Here is a 19,516-nt window from a genome sequence, read left to right as displayed (position 1 = left end):
ATATAAAATGTCTTTAAAACAAGAAATATATTCTAAAATATTCTAAAAACAAGAAATTCAACTGATAAGCAAAACTGCCTGTGATATTACATATTTTGAGTTAGTGGCACAAAAAAACTAATATAAATAATAATTAACTTTACATTCTGTGTATATATATATATATATATATATATATATATATATATAATCCAGGCTGGACTAACATTGTTCTTATGTGTTTTACTTGTTGGCGAACCAATGACTGAAGATCTGGTCTCACCCTTGAAGGCTTTTTTCAATTACTCTGTGGCTGGTACTCAGTACTAAGTACTCAGGCTGTCCCCCTTATCCCCTGATAGGGTTTTAAATAGATTTTCTACTTCCCTTGTCCCTTAGGCTTGGTCAGGGAGTAGGGGTGGGAGTAGTTTTAATTAGCCAATAGTGTTTCGTTTATGTAACAGCCCTTGATTGCTTGACACAGCTGGTTCATTATTTATGCAATATAAATACATTTTATATTAATATATATAAACTTGTAAGACTGTAAATTTTATATTAATATATATTCTAAAATCTACAATATCCAACATGACAGAGTAATTGTATTTGTGACCCTGGAGCACAAAAGCAGTCTTAAGTCACTGGGGTATATTTTTAGCAATAGCCAAAAAAAACATTGTATGGGTCAAAATTATTCATTAAGTAACTATCATTTCCCATGAATATATTTTGTAAATTTCCTACCATAAATATATAAAAACCTAATTTTTGACAAGTATTATGCATTGTTAAGAACTTCATTTGGACAACTTTAAACGTGATTTTCTAAACGTTAGATTTCTTTGCACCCTCAGATTCCAGATTTTTAAATAGTTGTATCTCGGCTAAATATTTTCCTATCCTAAAAAAAAAAAAAAACATACATAAATGGAAAACTTATTTATTCAGCTTTCAGATGATGTATAAAACTCAATTTCGAGAAGAGCCTTATGACTGGTTCTGTGGTCTTGGGTCACATATGTAAATGCTTTAGAAACAATATTGTCTACCCATATTCCTAAGGATAATGAATTACTTTATATGGTATAGCCTAGCAAACAGATGTTTGTTCCATTTTTAAGCCATTTTTTTAGATGCACTCAGTTTTTTTACCACTTGGATATTTTCATAAATTGTTATTTTTCGTGTGTCAGTAGTCAAGTCACCTTTATTTATATAGCGCTTTAAACAAAATACACTGCATCAAAGCAACTGAACAACATTCATTAGGAAAACAGTGTCAATAATGCAAAATGATAGTTAAAGGCAGTTCATCATTGGATTCAGTTATGTCATCTCTGTTCAGTTAAATAGTGTCTGTGCATTTATTTGCAATCAAGTCAACGATATCGCTGTAGATGAAGTGACCCCAACTAAGCAAGCCAGAGGCGACAGCGGCAAGGAACCGAAACTCCATCGGTGACAGAATGGAGAAAAAAACATTGAGAGAAACCAGGCTCAGTTGGGGGGCCAGTTCTCCTCTGACCAGACAAAACCAGCAGTTCAATTCCAGACTGCAGCAAAGTCAGATTGTGCAGAAGAATGATCTGTAATGACTTTGGAGTTCAATCATTGGTCATATTTTTATTTCAAACCTGTAGAGTTGTACATTCAGGATTTGCTTAGAACAGGAAATGAGCTGTATGTGTTCAAATGATTTATTTGTTTAGTTTTAAAGATCCAGTTTCAGTGTGTTTTGTGATCTTGATTGGTGCCTGACATTTGTTCCACTTGTCAAACAAGAAGACAGATCCACATCAAACTGTGATAACAGCAAGAACTGAAATCAAGCATGTCTGGTCTTTCAGGCTCACCACGCTTATGTCAGCAATGTGTTGTCACATAAAAAAAAGGATGGCAGTGCATGACGCAAGAATTACAACCCGAATTCCGGAAAAGTTGGGACGTTTTTTAAATTTTAATAAAATGAAAACTAAAAGACTTTCAAATCACATGAGCCAATATTTTATTCACAATAGATCATAGATAACATAGCAAATGTTTAAACTGAGAAAGTTTACAATTTTATGCACAAAATGAGCTCATTTCAATTTTGATTTCTGCTACAGGTCTCAAAATAGTTGGGACGGGGCATGTTTACCATGGTGTAGCACCTCCTTTTCTTTTCAAAACAGTTTGAAGACGTCTGGGCATTGAGGCTATGAGTTGCTGGAGTTTTGCTGTTGGAATTTGGTCCCATTCTTGCCTTATATAGATTTCCAGCTGCTGAAGAGTTCGTGGTCGTCTTTGACGTATTTTTCGTTTAATGATGCGCCAAATGTTCTCTATAGGTGAAAGATCTGGACTGCAGGCAGGCCAGGTTAGCACCCGGACTCTTCTACGACGAAGCCATGCTGTTGTTATAGCTGCAGTATGTGGTTTTGCATTGTCCTGCTGAAATAAACAAGGCCTTCCCTGAAATAGACGTTGTTTGGAGGGAAGCATATGTTGCTCTAAAACCTTTATATACCTTTCAGCATTCACAGAGCCTTCCAAAACATGCAAGCTGCCCATACCGTATGCACTTATGCACCCCCATACCATCAGAGATGCTGGCTTTTGAACTGAACGCTGATAACATGCTGGAAGGTCTCCCTCCTCTTTAGCCCGGAGGACACGGCGTCCGTGATTTCCAACAAGAATGTCAAATTTGGACTCTTCTGACCATAAAACACTATTCCACTTTGAAATAGTCCATTTTAAATGAGCCTTGGCCCACAGGACACGACGGCGCTTCTGGACCATGTTCACATATGGCTTCCTTTTTGCATGATAGAGCTTTAGTTGGCATCTGCTGATGGCACGGCGGATTGTGTTTACCGACAGTGGTTTCTGAAAGTATTCCTGGGCCCATTTAGTAATGTCATTGACACAATCATGCCGATGAGTGATGCAGTGTCGTCTGAGAGCCCGAAGACCACGGGCATCCAATAAAGGTCTCCGGCCTTGTCTCTTACGCACAGAGATTTCTCCAGTTTCTCTGAATCTTTTGATGATGTTATGCACTGTAGATGATGAGATTTGCAAAGCCTTTGCAATTTGACGTTGAGGAACATTGTTTTTAAAGTTTTCCACAATTTTTTTACGCAGTCTTTCACAGATTGGAGAGCCTCTGCCCATCTTTACTTCTGAGAGACTCTGCTTTTCTAAGACAGAGCTTTTATACAGACCTGATATCAATTAACTTAATTAATCACTAGATGTTCTCCCAGCTGAATCTTTTCAAAACTGCTTGCTTTTTTAGCCATTTGTTGCCCCCGTGCCAACTTTTTTGAGACCTGTAGCAGGCATTAAATTTTAAATGAGCTAATTAAGTGGATAAAAGTGTAAAATTTCTCAGTTTAAACATTTGCTACTTTATCTATGTTCTATTGTGAATAAAATATTGGCTCATGTGATTTGAAATTCCTTTAGTTTTTCATTTTATTAAAATTTAAAAAACGTCCCAACTTTTCCGGAATTCTGGTTGTATGTGTATAATATTTTTCTATTAATAAATAATTGAGTATTTTGTTGACACATTTCACAGTACTTAGTGCTATCACAGTTTATGAGGACACTGTATGACAGCACCCACATGATAACTTTGCTGTTTATGCTGTACACATCAATCAAGAGGCAAATAGGAGCTGTTGAAAGAATCATGTCTTAAAATATTAAGAAGGCTTTAAAGCAGCATCAGTCTCACCCTTATATACCACGAAAAGAAAAGAAAAGAAAAGAAAAGAAAAGCACACTAGAACTAGATTAGTAAAGCACACACTGCTTGTAACATGGGACACGTGGAAATCTGACACATTTAAAGCTGAGATCCCGCCTCTTTAAAGCATGTAAAACACGCTTGCTCACGGGGGAGAGATTCTGTTCTTCAGTTGACTGGAAGGAGTTCATGTTCACACAGCGCGGAGAACTTTAACTGACTGACAACTTAACAGAGCGGAGAAATCACAGATCTTAAGGCCATCATGTCTGAGAAGTATTCTAGTAAAGAAGGGAAAAGTGGCGTAAAGAAAAAGGATAAGGACCCTGAGAGATCAAACAAGTCTGACAACTCCCCGCAAGGTAAAGTGCTGCTCTGTTGAGATGTGAGAACCGTGTCAAATTTTTGGGTGTTGTGAATGGATTGACAAGCTGGACTATTGAGTAGGCTTCAATTGTTTCTGAGCTCAGCTCTTTTTACTCGTGAGCTGCACTTTCAGGTTACAGGTGTTGCAATCCACTGTAATGTTTGTTCGCATGTCAAGGGAGAAAGGGCAGAAATGTTTGTATCCATTAACATGACCCACCGGTCTGGTGACTTAATGGAGAGGTTTTCCCATTTATTATACAGGCTGCTTAACTTACAGATGGTTTTATAATAGTCTGGAGTTCTGTGGGGTTCAGCATTTCTCAAATCGAATGCAAATTATATTTATTACATTATATTTATTGTATATTATTAAAGAATGATTTGGAAAAATGTACTCGATGATGAGCATGAATGACAGCAGCACTGGAGCTAAATGACCTACACCTGATGATCATGCTTGTTTGTTTAACAGTATGATCTGAGATGTTCCAAAGAGACCTGGAATATTCCATTTCAGAATTTCACCTGCTATACATATTTTTGTTTTTTAAGTCATAAATTCACGGTTTAATGTAAAGATTTAAATATATAGATTTGAATCAGATGAGGTCATTTCTGACCCCATTGCTTGTTATTGAAAACACACTTATGGTTATTGATTAGTTACACTATTAAGTTTATGTGTGATGAGAAAGATACAGAAAGTGAGTTTTCCACTATTAGCCTCATTTTTAATATTAATTTTTAATACATTTTATGATAGGTGTGATGCGTGGCAGAAGGTCTGAGTAAATAGATTTTGTGAATTATCTCTTGGTGAAATATTAGGCAGAAGAACACATTTAGATGCCCAGCATTAATTTGTTTAGACTCTCATGTTGAAACATGCTCATGCCAGCTTTAGCTGAAACTCAGTTGTGTAAAATGAGTCCTGTTCATTGAGTTTCATCACGGTGGCAGCGTGTGCGTTTAAACACATGCAAGGTATTACTGTGAAGCATTTGGACTTTTGAGTCTGACTTAAAAATGTCTCTCCGTTAAACATAAAATATCAAAGCAACTTTTTTCTTGTAAGAAAAATAGCATGAGTAGCCTAAACATCCAAACATCTGATGATCAAAATGTTTTATAATTTTTTTTTTAATTATTTTTAAAATAAAAATATTATTTTTGTAGTTAGTAAGTAGTCCATGGTTAATGTGATTCTGTCCACCTGTGGTTCTTCTGCTAGGACACTTGTGTGAAGAGAACTGACTTCATACATCAACTAAAACTCACCAAATCACCAGCTGATTCAAACACACTGAGACTTGGGAAAAGTTAATGAAGAGAAAAGATCATTTAGACATGCCTAAGTGTGACTGAATTGTCCAAATTGAATACTGGATATGATAGTATCCCCTCTTTAGTTGCAATACTGTAAAAAAAATGCTTGGTACAATATGGACAGCTATTGGGTTGTTTTTAGGGTTACTGCCCAGAAGGTTGGGTCAAACGTTTAACCCAACTGTTGGTTGAAAACAACCTAATCGCTGGGTTTGTCCATATTTTACCCAGGGTTGTATTTAACCCATCATTTTTTAAAGGATTTTTTTTTGTATTGTTAGGGAAAAAGTAGGGAAACTAAGATGACTGTCTGATCTGTCTGTCTGAACCTCATATTAGATCATGGAATTCTTTACTTGCTGTACTGGAATGTGGACCCTGATCCGACTCGATTTTGCGGCCTAAAAAACAGTGTAGGAGTTTCCCCAAAGGGAACTGGTCTGTGACATAAAGAAACAGCTGGATGGGCAGCAGCCTGGACACAGAGACTGTAGCCACTCAGAGGAAACAGGGATCAGACACAAATAAAGCTGTTCACTGTTATTTATCCATGAGTTTACCATGGTAAAATATGTTTTGCATTTGTGTTTATAATGTGCTCAGTGTAGTGTGTCTTAGGATGTCTCTGCTGACATCTGTATGCAAGGAAACCCTATAGGTGTCCCAGTAGAGATTTCTACAGTCTGTCCATATTGCTGTCATCAGTGTGCTATGCAAATGATTCTTGTTATTAAAAGCACCTTGTCAACAGGAAATGTTGTAAGATAAGCAAGATTTTTGAGCTGCATAGTTTATCATTGTGAACGTGGAATTGGGGGTTTGGGCTGATTTGAGTTTAGTGTTTCTGATGATTCACAATAAAATTGAGCAGCTGTGACTGGTTTAAGCTGGCAAACAAACACCTTCAGGGTCAGTAGAAATCAGAGTGCTTCTGTTGGATTGACAAGCCCAGCAATAAAGAATAAATAGCCAGAATAAAGACAGTGTAAGCAGGAGACAGGCGTGAACCTGTGCTATTTGCATTTGTGCTGTCAGTGGGGCCCAAACAATTCTCATTATGATGGGCACAGCAACATTAAAGGTTGAATACTCACAGAAAAACTCTGCATATCAAAGCTCTCTGAATAAATAAAACAATGAACAAGTTTATGAAATTGGGATTGCAGAATGTCTTTTGAGACTTGCATGATTACTGCAGTGTTGCTATCACCCTCTGCTGGTGTGGACTTATAACTTCACTTTTCTTGATGAGGGGACAGTTATGCTTTCTTTTTTGTTTGTGTAAATGTTATAGGTATGGTTTATGGTTTATTGAATAGCTGCAGGAATCAGTTGAAACCAATGTCTGGAATGATGAATTTCTTTACTGAGAGGACAGCAGTGTAGGTTGCAGATACCCAGAGATCATTTTAGGAACAGAAAAAAGAAGCATATTTTGTATTTTCTTTTTGTATTTTTTCATGACAATTTTTATTATATTCATGACAATTAATAATTATAAATAATAATGAAAAAATATTGTAGGGGCATTTGAGGAATAGCTGTTCTTAATTAAAAACAACTTCTTCTCAAATGCACCTACAACAGAAATATAATCACAGGGGTGTATTACGGTGAAATACCGCAAGTTTCACCATTGTGAGGGCCGATGGCATTCCTTGGGTAATTTCTGTTTTCTGTCTTTGTTTCAGTGGAACCCAAGTTAAAGGACCTGCGGAGCGTGACAGTGGAGGATGGAAAAAAGACCGTACTGAAGTGTGAAATTGTGGCAGGAAACCCAGTGCCCATAATTAAGTGGTACAAGAATGGAAAAGAACTCACAAGCAAAAACAAACCCAAAAGCGTAAAGATTAAAAAAAAGAAACAGTAAGTTCCTATAACAGAATTATACTTAAAGGGATACTCCACCCCAACATGAAAATTTTGTCATTAATCGCTTTAACCCCATGTTGTTCCAAACCCGTAATGAACGTTTTGTTCATCTTCAGAACACAATTTAAGATATTTGGGATGAAAACCGGGAGGCTTGTGACTGTCCCATTGACTGCCAAATAAATTACACTCTTATTTTTGTTTTCTTCCCTTACAAGAAGTATTCTCGTCGCTTCATAATGTTACAGTTGAACCACTGATGGCACATGGACCATTCTGACAATGCTTTTCATAGTTTTCTGGAACTTGACAGTTTAACTTACTTGGCAGTCTAACGGACAGTCACAAGCCCCCCGGTTTACATCCCAAATATCTTAAATTGTTTTGCAAAGAGAAACTAAGCTTTTACAGTTTTGGAACGACATGGGGGTAAGTGATTAATGACAAAAACATTATTTTGGGCTGGAGTATCCCTAAGAAAAAACATGACTATATATGTTGTTCAGGCTGAATGAAGATTTGGCTTCATAGAATGTTGAGTCAGAAATGTTATTCTTGCATTTTCAGGAACAGATATCTTCCATGTGTATAATATGTGTGCTAGGTGATTAAAAAAATAAATAAGGACCCAGTATAATCCAAACTGGCCTGTGCTGAGATACAAATACAGTACATCAACATTATGTTATACTGAAATTCTAATTTTAAATTCACTTCTTAATGACACAAGTATGTTCAGTTGGGACAGTGTTGGACTTTTGAGAAGCAATATAAAAAAGCAACATTATGTAAATTTCTACAGGGGGAAAATATCTGAACTATTGATCAGGAAGTCCACAGAGGCAGATGCTGGTTTATACACCTGTGAAGCAGTCAACAACCTTGGAAAAACAAATACTACAGCCAGCCTGACCATCAGGAAAAGTAAGAATGCATCCTTTTTATAAGTATTGAAATCAATCATGTGCAAATCAGTGGTGAGGCTATATAGGCGCATGGTGACACTGGTCTACCCTGAATGATGGCAATACGACCCAATCCAAGCTGCCAGAATATACTGGAAAAAATCGAATAAAAACTGCCTGATCTTTCTAAGCGAACCTTATGTAGCTTAGGAAAGTCTGAATCGTGATAAATGGTGCTCTCTTTCTCTCATACAGCATGTAGCTTTGTCAACTCATTCTGGTTAATTGGATTATATAACTGACAGTTATATAAATTAAGTAGTATTCAGGTATTTGTATTTATTTATATTGAAAATTAATAGCTTCTCTTCTTTTCAAAGTTAGGTATAGTTACCCTAAATGTTTTATTTTTTATTAATTCATAAGCCCATATAATGTCATGGGATAGAGGTACAGAAAAGGAGATTTCTGGCCTCACCACTGGTGCAAATAAGACTGCCTGGAGCTTTTTTCATCAATTGTGATGGGATGTATGAATCATGTTGAATGGTGAATCACCCTTAAAGATTTATAAAGTTTCAGAATTTCACATAATAGTTTCAACAGAAAGGTTTTGAAAAAGCTAGATAAGCAGATGTTAATTAGCTGGTGTCCAGACTAATGGGCAATAGACAAAGTTCTTCGAATAAGGTGGTTTTGACCAGTTTTGTAGGTTCATGCTTGTTTAAAATTGAGATACACTGTACTTTTTTGCTTTTAGAACTTCTGTTTTCTTATATTAAATTGGCTTATTAGTCAAAAACTGTGCTCAATGATCAGACATATGACTTTCACCTGCTAGACGATATAAGGGTTGAAAAAAAGAACACTGACACGCATATCTAAAGACCTTTATGAGATGAGATTATGTGTGTCCCAGTTCACATAATTGCGCCACTTTGTAGTAGAAATATTGTGAGTCATGTGTTAACACTGAACATTCCAACTTGAAGAAGTGCATTTCAAATAATCAGATAATGCACTTATTCAAATAGTACATTGGACAAATCATGTGCTCAACAGTTACAGCTGTTCTTATGTCGTGGAAATATGTAGTAACTATATACAGTGCATGTATCAAGACATTAAACACCAATATTGGTCAACTGCGGTTTGTGAGTCTAAAAAACAGTGGCTCATAAATATCATATCAGCTAAATGGGGTTCCTCCAGACCTACATGCAGAGTTCATTAAGATGTCACATCTGACCAGGATCTGGAGGTGGAGACTAGAGCTGTGTGATCTAAATGCAAAATAAAATGCAAACACATGCAGCCTTGTTTCTGACACAGGTGTACTTACTGTAACAGAGGAGGACCATCCTTTTAGAGACCCCCACTTCTAAAAATCTGACTTTGTAGTGAGGATGTGATGATTATGCTGAGCTGTATGACAGTTTTCCTGCAGTGATGGTTGTCAGTAATTGTCTGTGGTTAACCTTAATGATTTAGAGACGTGCTGAGCTTTGTCCACAGAACAGAAGCACTTTCAGAGCTTACAGACAAATGCATGTATGTGGCAAAATCCTAGATCCATCTCCTTTTCAAAGGCAGATTCTCTGAATGTATGGATCCGCATTTACACTTTATTGATTTGTGGGATTTTGTCTGAGCAGTTTCTCCTCAGGTTCCCCATGTAAGCGCTCCTTTCTTGTAACGTGAGACCATCGGCCACCATTAGATACTTCCTCATACGTCCACCAAATTCATCAAAGCTTCTCATTTGACCCATTTCAAGGAAAAAGACTCTCTCCATTCAATTGATTTCACAACTGGTATTATATTCCCATAGATCACTAATCTTTCAGTAAGTTCCTGTTCCAAGTTCCAAGTAGTAATAGATAATTTGAGTTTACAGTCACAAGATGCAATGTTGTCATGGTTTTCACGAATGGCCAGAGTGGATTAAATAAACTAAAATTTTGTAATTTTGTTTCATATTTAAATGTGGTTGTCACTCACAAAAAAATCACTCTCAGTACCTGCAGCTGTAGTCAAACAAGATTTTAAAAAATTCAAGTCATTACTGGATGTAAAAAAAAATAAAAAATCTTGCTAGGAGGTGGAAAGAAAACACAGACGTTTCCTTTATTGAATGCCAATATAATCAGAGACTAGCACAGATAACATCTGAAATTACATTATGGCCCCATGTTAAACAATTATGAGTGACATTTTAGGGCCAATTTCATTTGTGTTTTGTCTCAGTGGCTACATGAGCTCATGCAGTGGATGTTTCTACTGTCTGTTGTGTGGTCTGAATCAGTGAAGCCCAGCTGTACTGCAGGATAAGAGTTTCTGCAAAGACAAGTAAAGATGTCATACGTGTGGAATTTGGGTCCAGAATCATTCATTACATTCCCTTCATATGTCTCAATGCTTTTGAAAGTGGTCATCTGAAAAGGTCAGGTTTTAATTACGGTGTCTAGACATGTGTAAGGGTCTGCTGATTAAAAATAAAAAAATAAAATTGGGCCAAATCCAATCAGACTGAAATGCATTTTGGTAAGTGTTGCTTTCCTCTGCAAAACTCACTGCCAGTAGGCTGGAGTGTTTTGGGTGGTAGCCGAGGTCTCACTGTACAGTCAATAAGGTGTTGTGGATCGCCTAGGAAGCTGCTATACTTTGTTCTGTATGGTTACTTACATCACTAACCCAAAATATAAGCAATGTGAGTGATGTGATGTGAGTCAGGCTGGTAATACAAAACTGTAGGTGTGGAGTGGAAGCCGTTTGATGTGGTGTTACTGCGTTGTTACTGTAGTGGTCTATAGAGTGCAGATTGTAGCATTTAGACAAGCTCTTTGTCTGTAGTGGTCTCTGTCACGCCACACTCTTCCAACTGAAATCCATTTGGGAAAAGATCCAAAATAGGGAACACACTGCACCTTCAGACAGCATGAATAATTGCAGTATGATGAGTACTGCACAGTACACTGCAGCAGGATCAGGAGATTTTGGCTTTTTCATAGTCAAGTCACCTTAATTTATATACTGCTTTATACAATACAGATTGTATACTTGTATACTACAATACAGAAGTATACTTACAGTATTAAAAAGGAAAATATTTTGTCAAAAATGCAATAATACAATAACAAACAGTCAATTTTTCATTTAAAGTGAGTTCATTGATGATTCAGTGTTGTCATCATCCAGTTCAGCTCTCTTCCAATTGTGTCTATGCAATCAAGCTGACAATATTGCCAGTAATTAAGCATCCCCAACTAAGCAAGCCAAAGGTGACAGTGGCAAGGAAGCAAAACACCTTTGTTGACAGAAATGGAGAAAAAAAACATTGGGAGAAAAAAAGACTCAGTCAGGGGGCAATTTCTCCCCTGCACAGATGAAACCAGCATAGCTATAGACAGTAGCTTGTGCGTCATGTGCAGATCGCTCGCGAAAAGAATTATTCAGCACAGAAATGTACTGTCAACGCTGTGAAACGACAAAACAACGAAATGAAAAGTTCAAGCATATATTTATTAATAACTAAATCCCACAGCGTCACTACTTACTAGAGAGACACTGCCATGTAGAAATAATTCACACACACACAATCGCTCTCACTAATGTATTCATATAAATGTAATCTTTACTGTGCTACTTTATCTGTATCTGATTTAGAACGAGCAGAAATCTGTGAGAAATAAAACGACCTAAAGGCAAAAGAACTGATAAAAATTAGCTGTTATACTGTAGGAGCAATAGCCATGTACGCAGCGCTGTGCCATAGCTATGCACAAGGTGTTATTCACAGCTCAAGACTTATTTGTTCATTAATGACGTCATCAGCGACTAATCAACTTCGAATCGACTTTCATCACATAAAAATCGACTTAAAATATATAAGTCGTTCAACCCCTAATAGAGACATACAACCAGATCATTTGTAACTCTAAGGAGAGCAGTCTCAGTACTATGATATGGTCTAAACCCTGACTGGAAATCCTCACAGATACCATTTTTCTCTAAGAAGGAATATAATTGTGAGGATACTACCTTTTCTAGTATCTTGGACAGAAAAGCGAGATTTGCGATCGGTCCATAATTAACCAATTCTCTAGGATCAAGTTGTGTTTTTTAATTGAGAGGCTTAATAACAGCCAGTTTAGTAGTATCCTATATACAAGTTGTCCAGCAGAGCAGTGTTAAATAACATTCAAAATAACAATAATTAGTTGCTGAAATTTACTAAAATGAATATTTTTGTATTTATTTTTTTTTACATATAAAAGGTTCACTAAAATAACAAAACAAAATATTCAAGATAATATCTTAATATTTTGTGCAGTTTTGTTCTCATGCAAATTTATGTTGTGTTAAAGATTAGATATTTTTACAGGAAAACTTTTGGAGATGCTGGTCAAGAATATATGTATTTTTTTACAGTGCTAAGTATGAAACTTAAAAAGATGAAGATGATACTGTAGTTGTGAAATAGATGATAGAATGGTAGCATGGGACACCATCAGATGAGAAACAATGTAGGGTAGAGTTTGATTTTATATTGAAGTCATTTGAGAGGTGGCAGTTATATTTTGCTGAAATTCTTTTTTTAAGGAGTCTGCAACAATACTACAGCAAGAATAAAAGTTGTGTACGTAGATATGTGGGGACATGTTTGAACGAGGCGTTTAAACAAATGCGTGGATGAGATATAAAGAGAGATTTCTTATAAAGATTATCTCTTTAGGTTTGAGACTTTAATCTTTGCAACTCTACAGATCTTCTGTATGCAAACAGCTTTTAACAATCTAAAGACAAAGGAAAACATGAAATAGCATCATATGACCCCTTTCTTTCATTTTAAGAATAATTTTAAGATTATTTGCATTTCAATAATGTGCACTAATGAATCAATAAGACCAGGAACATGATTTCATGCTTACTTTAAATTCCTGTCTCACCATTACACAATTGATTGGCTCACAGGCACTGTGTGTGTGTGTGTGTGTGTGTGTGTGTGTGTGTGTGTGTGTGTGTGTGTGTGTGTGTGTGTGTGTGTGTGTGTGTGTGTGTGTGTGTGTGTGTGTGTGTGTGTGTGTGTGTGAGAGAGAGAGAGAGAGAGAGAGATGGATGATCCTGCGGCAGCGGCACCAGTCGGGCGGGCTGTTGGAGGTGAAGACGCTAACACACGGTCAGACGTGTCACTGTGTCTGACTCCAGCCACCCAGCGCTGTGTCTCAATGGTCAGTGACAGCAAAAGAGAATTTCTTTAAAAGCTCCTCAATGTTTGTGCATCAGCAGAGAAAGGCAACGTTATTGAATTGCTGCCCAAGACCTTGTTCTGCATTTGGTAATAAAACTCTTGCCTTGATGTGTTTGGAATAAAAAGTGTCTCATCTCCTAATGCACCAGTAACCCATCACCTGCCGAACCGATGCTGTTTCACCTTACTGAGCAGAGATTATTTCAGCACAGATCTCGAATTACCAATTTTTTATAAAAAAAACATAAATAATAATTTCAACTTCCTGTTAGAAGGATTTAGAATCATTTCTCATTTCACTCCATTGATACTTGCATTTAGCAGGTCAGATATTTGAATTTGTCAGTTTGTTCATAGTTTTATTATACTATTTATACTGATACCATATTAATTCATAAAATAATATTTAGTATTTATTTTATTTATTTATAATACAAACACTTATGCGTTTTGTTTTAGTGCACCCAATCAAACAGATCTTTTAATGAAAATAATGTTTTGGTTCATTTTGTCATGCTTTTTTTGCACCTAGTTCACATTATTATGCCAATGTCCTTTGAATATAAAAAAAAAGAATAAGGTTTTGCTATCTATAACCATTATGTCATTTGATGGAATGAATAGTAAATTTGTTATTCTCCTTTTTTCATTGTTGTTGTCATTTTTCCACATTATACCGTATAGACATAACATTTCCCTTTAGTATGTAGATTTTATCTTTATATACTCAGTATTAACACTGTAACACTGTCCACTGAAAAAAAAAACCTGAAGCCTTTGTAGGTAGCTTTTTTAAGGAGTAACTTTCAGAAACACGTAAAGTAAGGTTAATAGTTGGTCTCTGTGGGTGCTGTGTACAGAGAGATGAACAGTAGCGACTCTTTCATATCACAGCAGTCACTAAATTGTGTTTGGAAACATGTAAATCTTCCTTTTATAAGGCGCGTGTATGGCTTTTTCGTAGGGTCCTATGAAAACCATTTTATTTTTTCCTTAATTCCATTTGATTATTTTTTCCAATTTAAGCAAACTTTATTTTTGGGCAAACAAAGGGAATTTACTATTAAAATTAAATCATGGAAGAAATGTTTTGTGATTACTCCTTTGAAAAATTATGTTTGTTTCATTTTAGTAGCAGTAGTAGTAGTAGTAGTTGAAGGCTATATGTACATTCTACTGAAAAATAGTAATAGGCACAATGTCTTCAAATCAAACCATTATTTTGACGGGTTGTCATGAATACCTTTACAGTTCTATGTATGTAATATGACACTAGTTTTACTCAAATCAAACGGTCAAATGCTCATGAAGTGACTCTCAGTGCAGTTCTGGAGATGTTGTTCATGTGTTTACGTCCTCATCTAGTGAGACAGCAGACGCTGAAATCACGGCGAGCATCACCTGTGCTTCAGCATGTGTGTAGTAAATGAAGCCGCGCATCTGCACCATTCATTAACAGAGATACGGAGAACATGCAGGATTCATATATTAAATCAACTTTTCGGATTAATAGTTGCAGATACTAGTCCATGTTGCGATTTGATTTAAGTGTAATAACCTACTTTTGATTAATTAATTGGAAATTTTACAAATTCGTGACATTCCGCGTTAAACTGTGAATTCCGTTGTTATGACTGGATTCCATGATTCGGTCTGTGTTTTCCACATCGTGAAAATCATAGGTCCTTATAGTTGTTACTGGTATGTCAAGCAGGACGTTAACATCTGTCCATTCAATGACAGTCCATTTCCATTTCTGTGAGAGTGAGGGGCTGTTGACCTGACCTTATGACCGTACACACATACACACACCCTCGTGTACATCTGAATCCCAGCCTAATGGCAGTAAGATGTGGGACAGCTTAACAGATTTAAGAGGGACTTAAACCCCTCTGTATCTGCCTCATTTACCCCTGCGGGGGTTGTTGCCACATGTTGCGTGGTCACTAATCCCAGCTCATCTGACAAAGGTAAAAAATCATCAGCCCACATCAGTGTTTGAGGGCTTATTTAATATTAGTGGAAAGCAATGTGTATGCTTGAGTGCAAAAAAGAGTGAGTTTGAATTACATCATTTAAAGATCTTATAATGTAAAAACGTACATAGACAGTAACGATGTCAAGGATGAGTCTAAATGTGACTAATCTGTTAAACAGATGGCCTCTGTCTGGGTTAACTCACTAGATTTGGAGACTCTCACGAAACCTGTCAAGTCATATTCCACCCCAAAAATCAAGATTAATTGTATTGCACTAGGGCTATTAAGACAGGTTTTAGGAAAGTTTTTCATGACAGTTAAGCACATTTTAACTTTCAAAAACGCTCAATACTGTAAATCAAAAAAATTAAATAAAATAATAATGCCATTTATTTAAACTGATAAGATAAGAAAGTGTGTGTTATACTAATGGAAATATGATGATAATTGTCATTGTTGACAAATCTGAAAGTGTTAAAGTAATGAGAATTTGTGGGGGGACCTTATTGTCATGAAAATATAAAATGGAAAATACGGAATACGACCGAAAAAATAATTTTAACAAAAACAGGCTTAATTATTTTAATGCAGAATATACTATCTTGTTTTTCTTGAGTGCTTTTGAAATTGAATATTTTTAAATTTAGTTTCAAGGTGCCTAAATATATTAACCTGTTTCATCATTCCATATTATATAATGGCTTAAAACGTGAATCACACTATCAACTGTGAAATTGGCTTCATCTTGAGATCACTGAAGCGAATTAATCTAATGGCAATGAAGGACTAGTAATGAACAACTTATGAACAACTAAAAGTGACAAAAACAGTTAATTAGAGAAGCCCTTGTTCTTATATGGTGTGTTGGCATAATTGACGTTTAAAGAATACATCTCATTATATTAAAGCACGCTGATTTCCGGTGTGGCTGCAGTATTCCCTATGGAGTCTTTTCCTCATGCAGTATTTATTGGTCCTGGATGGGGGTTCTGAGCTGCCTGCGATCTCTCGGCCCCTGAGTCAGCGTTCCTACAGCATGTACAGACAAATGCGATTATACAACAATAAAGAGCAGACTGAATGTATACCAACATTACTCAAACAAATCAATTTAGCCTTTAAAAATCAGCTCTGTGATTAAAAAACAGGCATTTGATTGAATGATGCTTTGAAAGACTCATGAAACATTTCCATTCATATTTTATTCTCATTTATTATCAGCAGCACCAAAGCCTTTTTGAGGAAAGATCATATTTAAAATATAATAACTTTGGTAATTCCTTGTGTATCTACCAATAATCTTTTAAAATGCATACATGCCTATATAAAAAAATAAAATTAAAAACATATTTTGTGAAAAGTTTCAGCAATACCTCAAATATCATTGGTTTGTAATATTATATGAAATTGTCCTTTTATGTGATATATTTCACCTAAAACTATTTTAGACAGCAGTGTGTGAATTATTGTATAATTATTATGCCAGCCATTTTTTATGGGCTCATATTATAATAGGTACTGTACTTAGAATAATTGTAAATTTAAAAATGAATTTGTTGCATGACAGTGCTACTATTAAAAACCAAAATATCATTAAAAATGAAAAAAAAAACTTGAATAAATAAAAAACCTGAACTTTTTTTCTCTGGTAAACACATTTTTCACTTTCATATAAATTTTAAATATGTAATCTAAAAAAAATGTTTGTGGACACATTAAGCATCAGCTACCCATGCATATATACTAACATTATATCTGCCATCACTCACTCTAGATGTCAGTAACAGTTATAAGCCTTTGAAAAAAAAAAAAAACACTAACTCGACCACTAATAGAAACAATAGTGGCATATTCCCCTAAGAAACAGCCCATCACGATGTGTGATACAACTCTATCCTCATCCACAGCAGAATCAATGGCAGAAAGATAAGTGAACGAGAGAGCGAGAGACAGAGAGAGAGAGAGAGACTGTCTCATTCGCTGCTGTTCTTCCTAATTGGATCAAGCACAGACTTCCCTGACTCTCTGCTCAATGTTCATATTGTGAAAGGATCGAGACGGCATACACAGCGAGAGACAGAACCTGTGTTTTTGTGTGATATATAAGAACAGAGAGAAAGAGGAGGGGTAAAAGAAGGGGTGTGTGTCCTCACTCCTCACTCCCATCTACTCATCCTTCCGTTTGGTTCTGTGCTCAAGTCTTTACTGACTGCTCCATAGAGTCTGCGCTTTGAACGGACAAGCACCAGCTGCTTCGGATGATTCAGTCATTTTCAGCAGCAGCTGGCAGAGTGTGAAAGCATGAGCTGCAGCCCAGTGATGCCAGCCCTCTCCTCCAGCCCAGCCCCCAGGTGAGTGCTGTGCTCTCTCCGGGACTCTCTGAGACGGGATCCACCCTCACACGCCTGCATCCACAGCATATGCCTTATTTGTAGACTTCTGCCTGTGAGACCATGAGAACAAACCTGGGTGACAGAAATTAGAACCACGGAAGTCTTCATCTTCCTCTTGATTAACGAGGTTAGGCTGTTGAGCATCGTGTCCGAGTCCCTTCCCCCTGGCTGGTGATCTGATAATGGAAAGAACACTTTACGAGGCAGCATGCCTGCCGCAGCATTAGAGGAGGACTGTGCAGCTGCTTCTCAGAGACAGAACGAGGGAGAGAGATGAAGTCAGAAGCGGAGGACGTCTCTGCCAGACCAGAATCTCAAGAGGCTCCTTCGGATGACTTGTCTGAGGTCGCCACGAAAGAGTCGCCCGAGGAAGCGGAGGAGGACGTGGCGGGGGGAAGTGATAGCTCCGAGCGTGCTCCTCTGGGATGCGTGCCTTTGCCTGTGGCCGCATGCTGCGTGTGTCTCGACCTGGAGCGTGTGAGTAACTGCATCCGCTCAGAAAAAATCTGCATCCTGCCCATCCTAGCCTGCTTGCTAAGTCTGGCCCTCTGCACCGCCGGCCTCAAGTGGGTCTTTGTGGACAAGATCTTTGAATACGAGCCACCGACCCACCTTGATCTCAAGCGCATCGGACAGGATCCTATAATATATTCAGACTTCACTCAGAATTCACCTTCCACAGTCACTCCGACGACTGTGTCTTTCCCCGGACAGCCCAAGATTTTTGTGCAAGGGGAGTCTACAGCCAAAACCTTTGAGGTGCACTCATCGAAGGTGCCAGTTTTTACACCCACTGCAGCAGTGACTGTCCACACAAACTCTGTGTCTCCACCCAGCCCCAAGAGCACCTTCAAACCCCTCCAGAATGGCACTGCAAACCAGTATCCATCACAAACTCTGGAATCTAATGATATTGTTCCAGTGACCTGTAAGTACAATCTGTGTTCATGTCATAGAGGCACTTTGGGATTGCATATGCATATTAACATTTTAGGTCCAGGTCTAGTTACAGCTCAAAATAGGTCTCTGCATTGAATGATCAAAATAGTTATGTAAACCCCTGTCAATATAATTTGTCCATTCATACAGGATCAAAGAACATTAATTGTTTATACATTTAGGCAATGCTTCATAGTGAGGTAAGAACCGGATGTGAGTGCTTTTGTGTAGAATGCAAGTTCAAAGTAGACGTGTTGCATCTTGTCAGTTGTGCAGCACACTCCACTGACTAAGCCCAGTATAACTACCAGAGATGTGCGTTGGTAGTGACGCAGATGACCTTTGAAGCTGCTTGACGATTATTGTGTCAAATCTAAACAATACTACCGGTTACCTGCCCACACGAGTTATATCAGACCCCAGTCACGCCACAAAAGTGCATGATAATGCATCATTGCTTCAGTGAGAGGAGGACACTTCCTATTGCCTCTGCTCCATTTCAAGGTCAGAGTCTCCACAAAGACTAGCTGATACCCTTCCAGAGAAGGATGATCATCAGTAATACTATCTGCTTTCTACTGTGACTTTGAGAGCTTGAAGAGTTATAACGGCTGGAGGACTGCCAGACATCCACTCTCGGATCTCAGATCTCCCTCCCTTTTTTCTCTCTCCTGTTTCTTCTTGTATCTCTGACACTTTTAGCACTTCTAGTTTCCTGAAGTCAGTCTAATAATGATGCAGCACATGTATCTGCAGGTCAG

The 19,516-nt window shown here is 37.3% G+C and overlaps 1 protein-coding gene across 9 annotated transcripts in view; it reads left to right on the top strand.

Annotated features, from left to right (window-relative positions):
• Nucleotides 1–19,516, top strand: part of LOC132116496 (pro-neuregulin-1, membrane-bound isoform-like) — a 172,466-nt gene that overhangs the window by 127,085 nt on the left and 25,865 nt on the right. For 5 of the 9 annotated variants that reach the window (XM_059525382.1, XM_059525381.1, XM_059525385.1 and 2 more), the window contains exons 2-3: nucleotides 7,108–7,282; nucleotides 8,091–8,212. In XM_059525382.1, coding sequence (XP_059381365.1) covers nucleotides 7,108–7,282; nucleotides 8,091–8,212 — 297 coding nt within the window. Of the gene's footprint in view, nucleotides 1–3,888; nucleotides 4,084–7,107; nucleotides 7,283–8,090; nucleotides 8,213–17,385; nucleotides 18,745–19,516 lie in introns of those variants that run through there. The other 4 variants (XM_059525388.1, XM_059525389.1, XM_059525386.1 and 1 more) reach the window with 2 other exon arrangements.

The sequence above is a fragment of the Carassius carassius genome, chromosome 35, assembly GCF_963082965.1.
Source record: "Carassius carassius chromosome 35, fCarCar2.1, whole genome shotgun sequence".
Lineage (NCBI taxonomy): Eukaryota > Metazoa > Chordata > Actinopteri > Cypriniformes > Cyprinidae > Carassius > Carassius carassius.
This window is presented reverse-complemented; position numbering and strand designations above follow the sequence as displayed.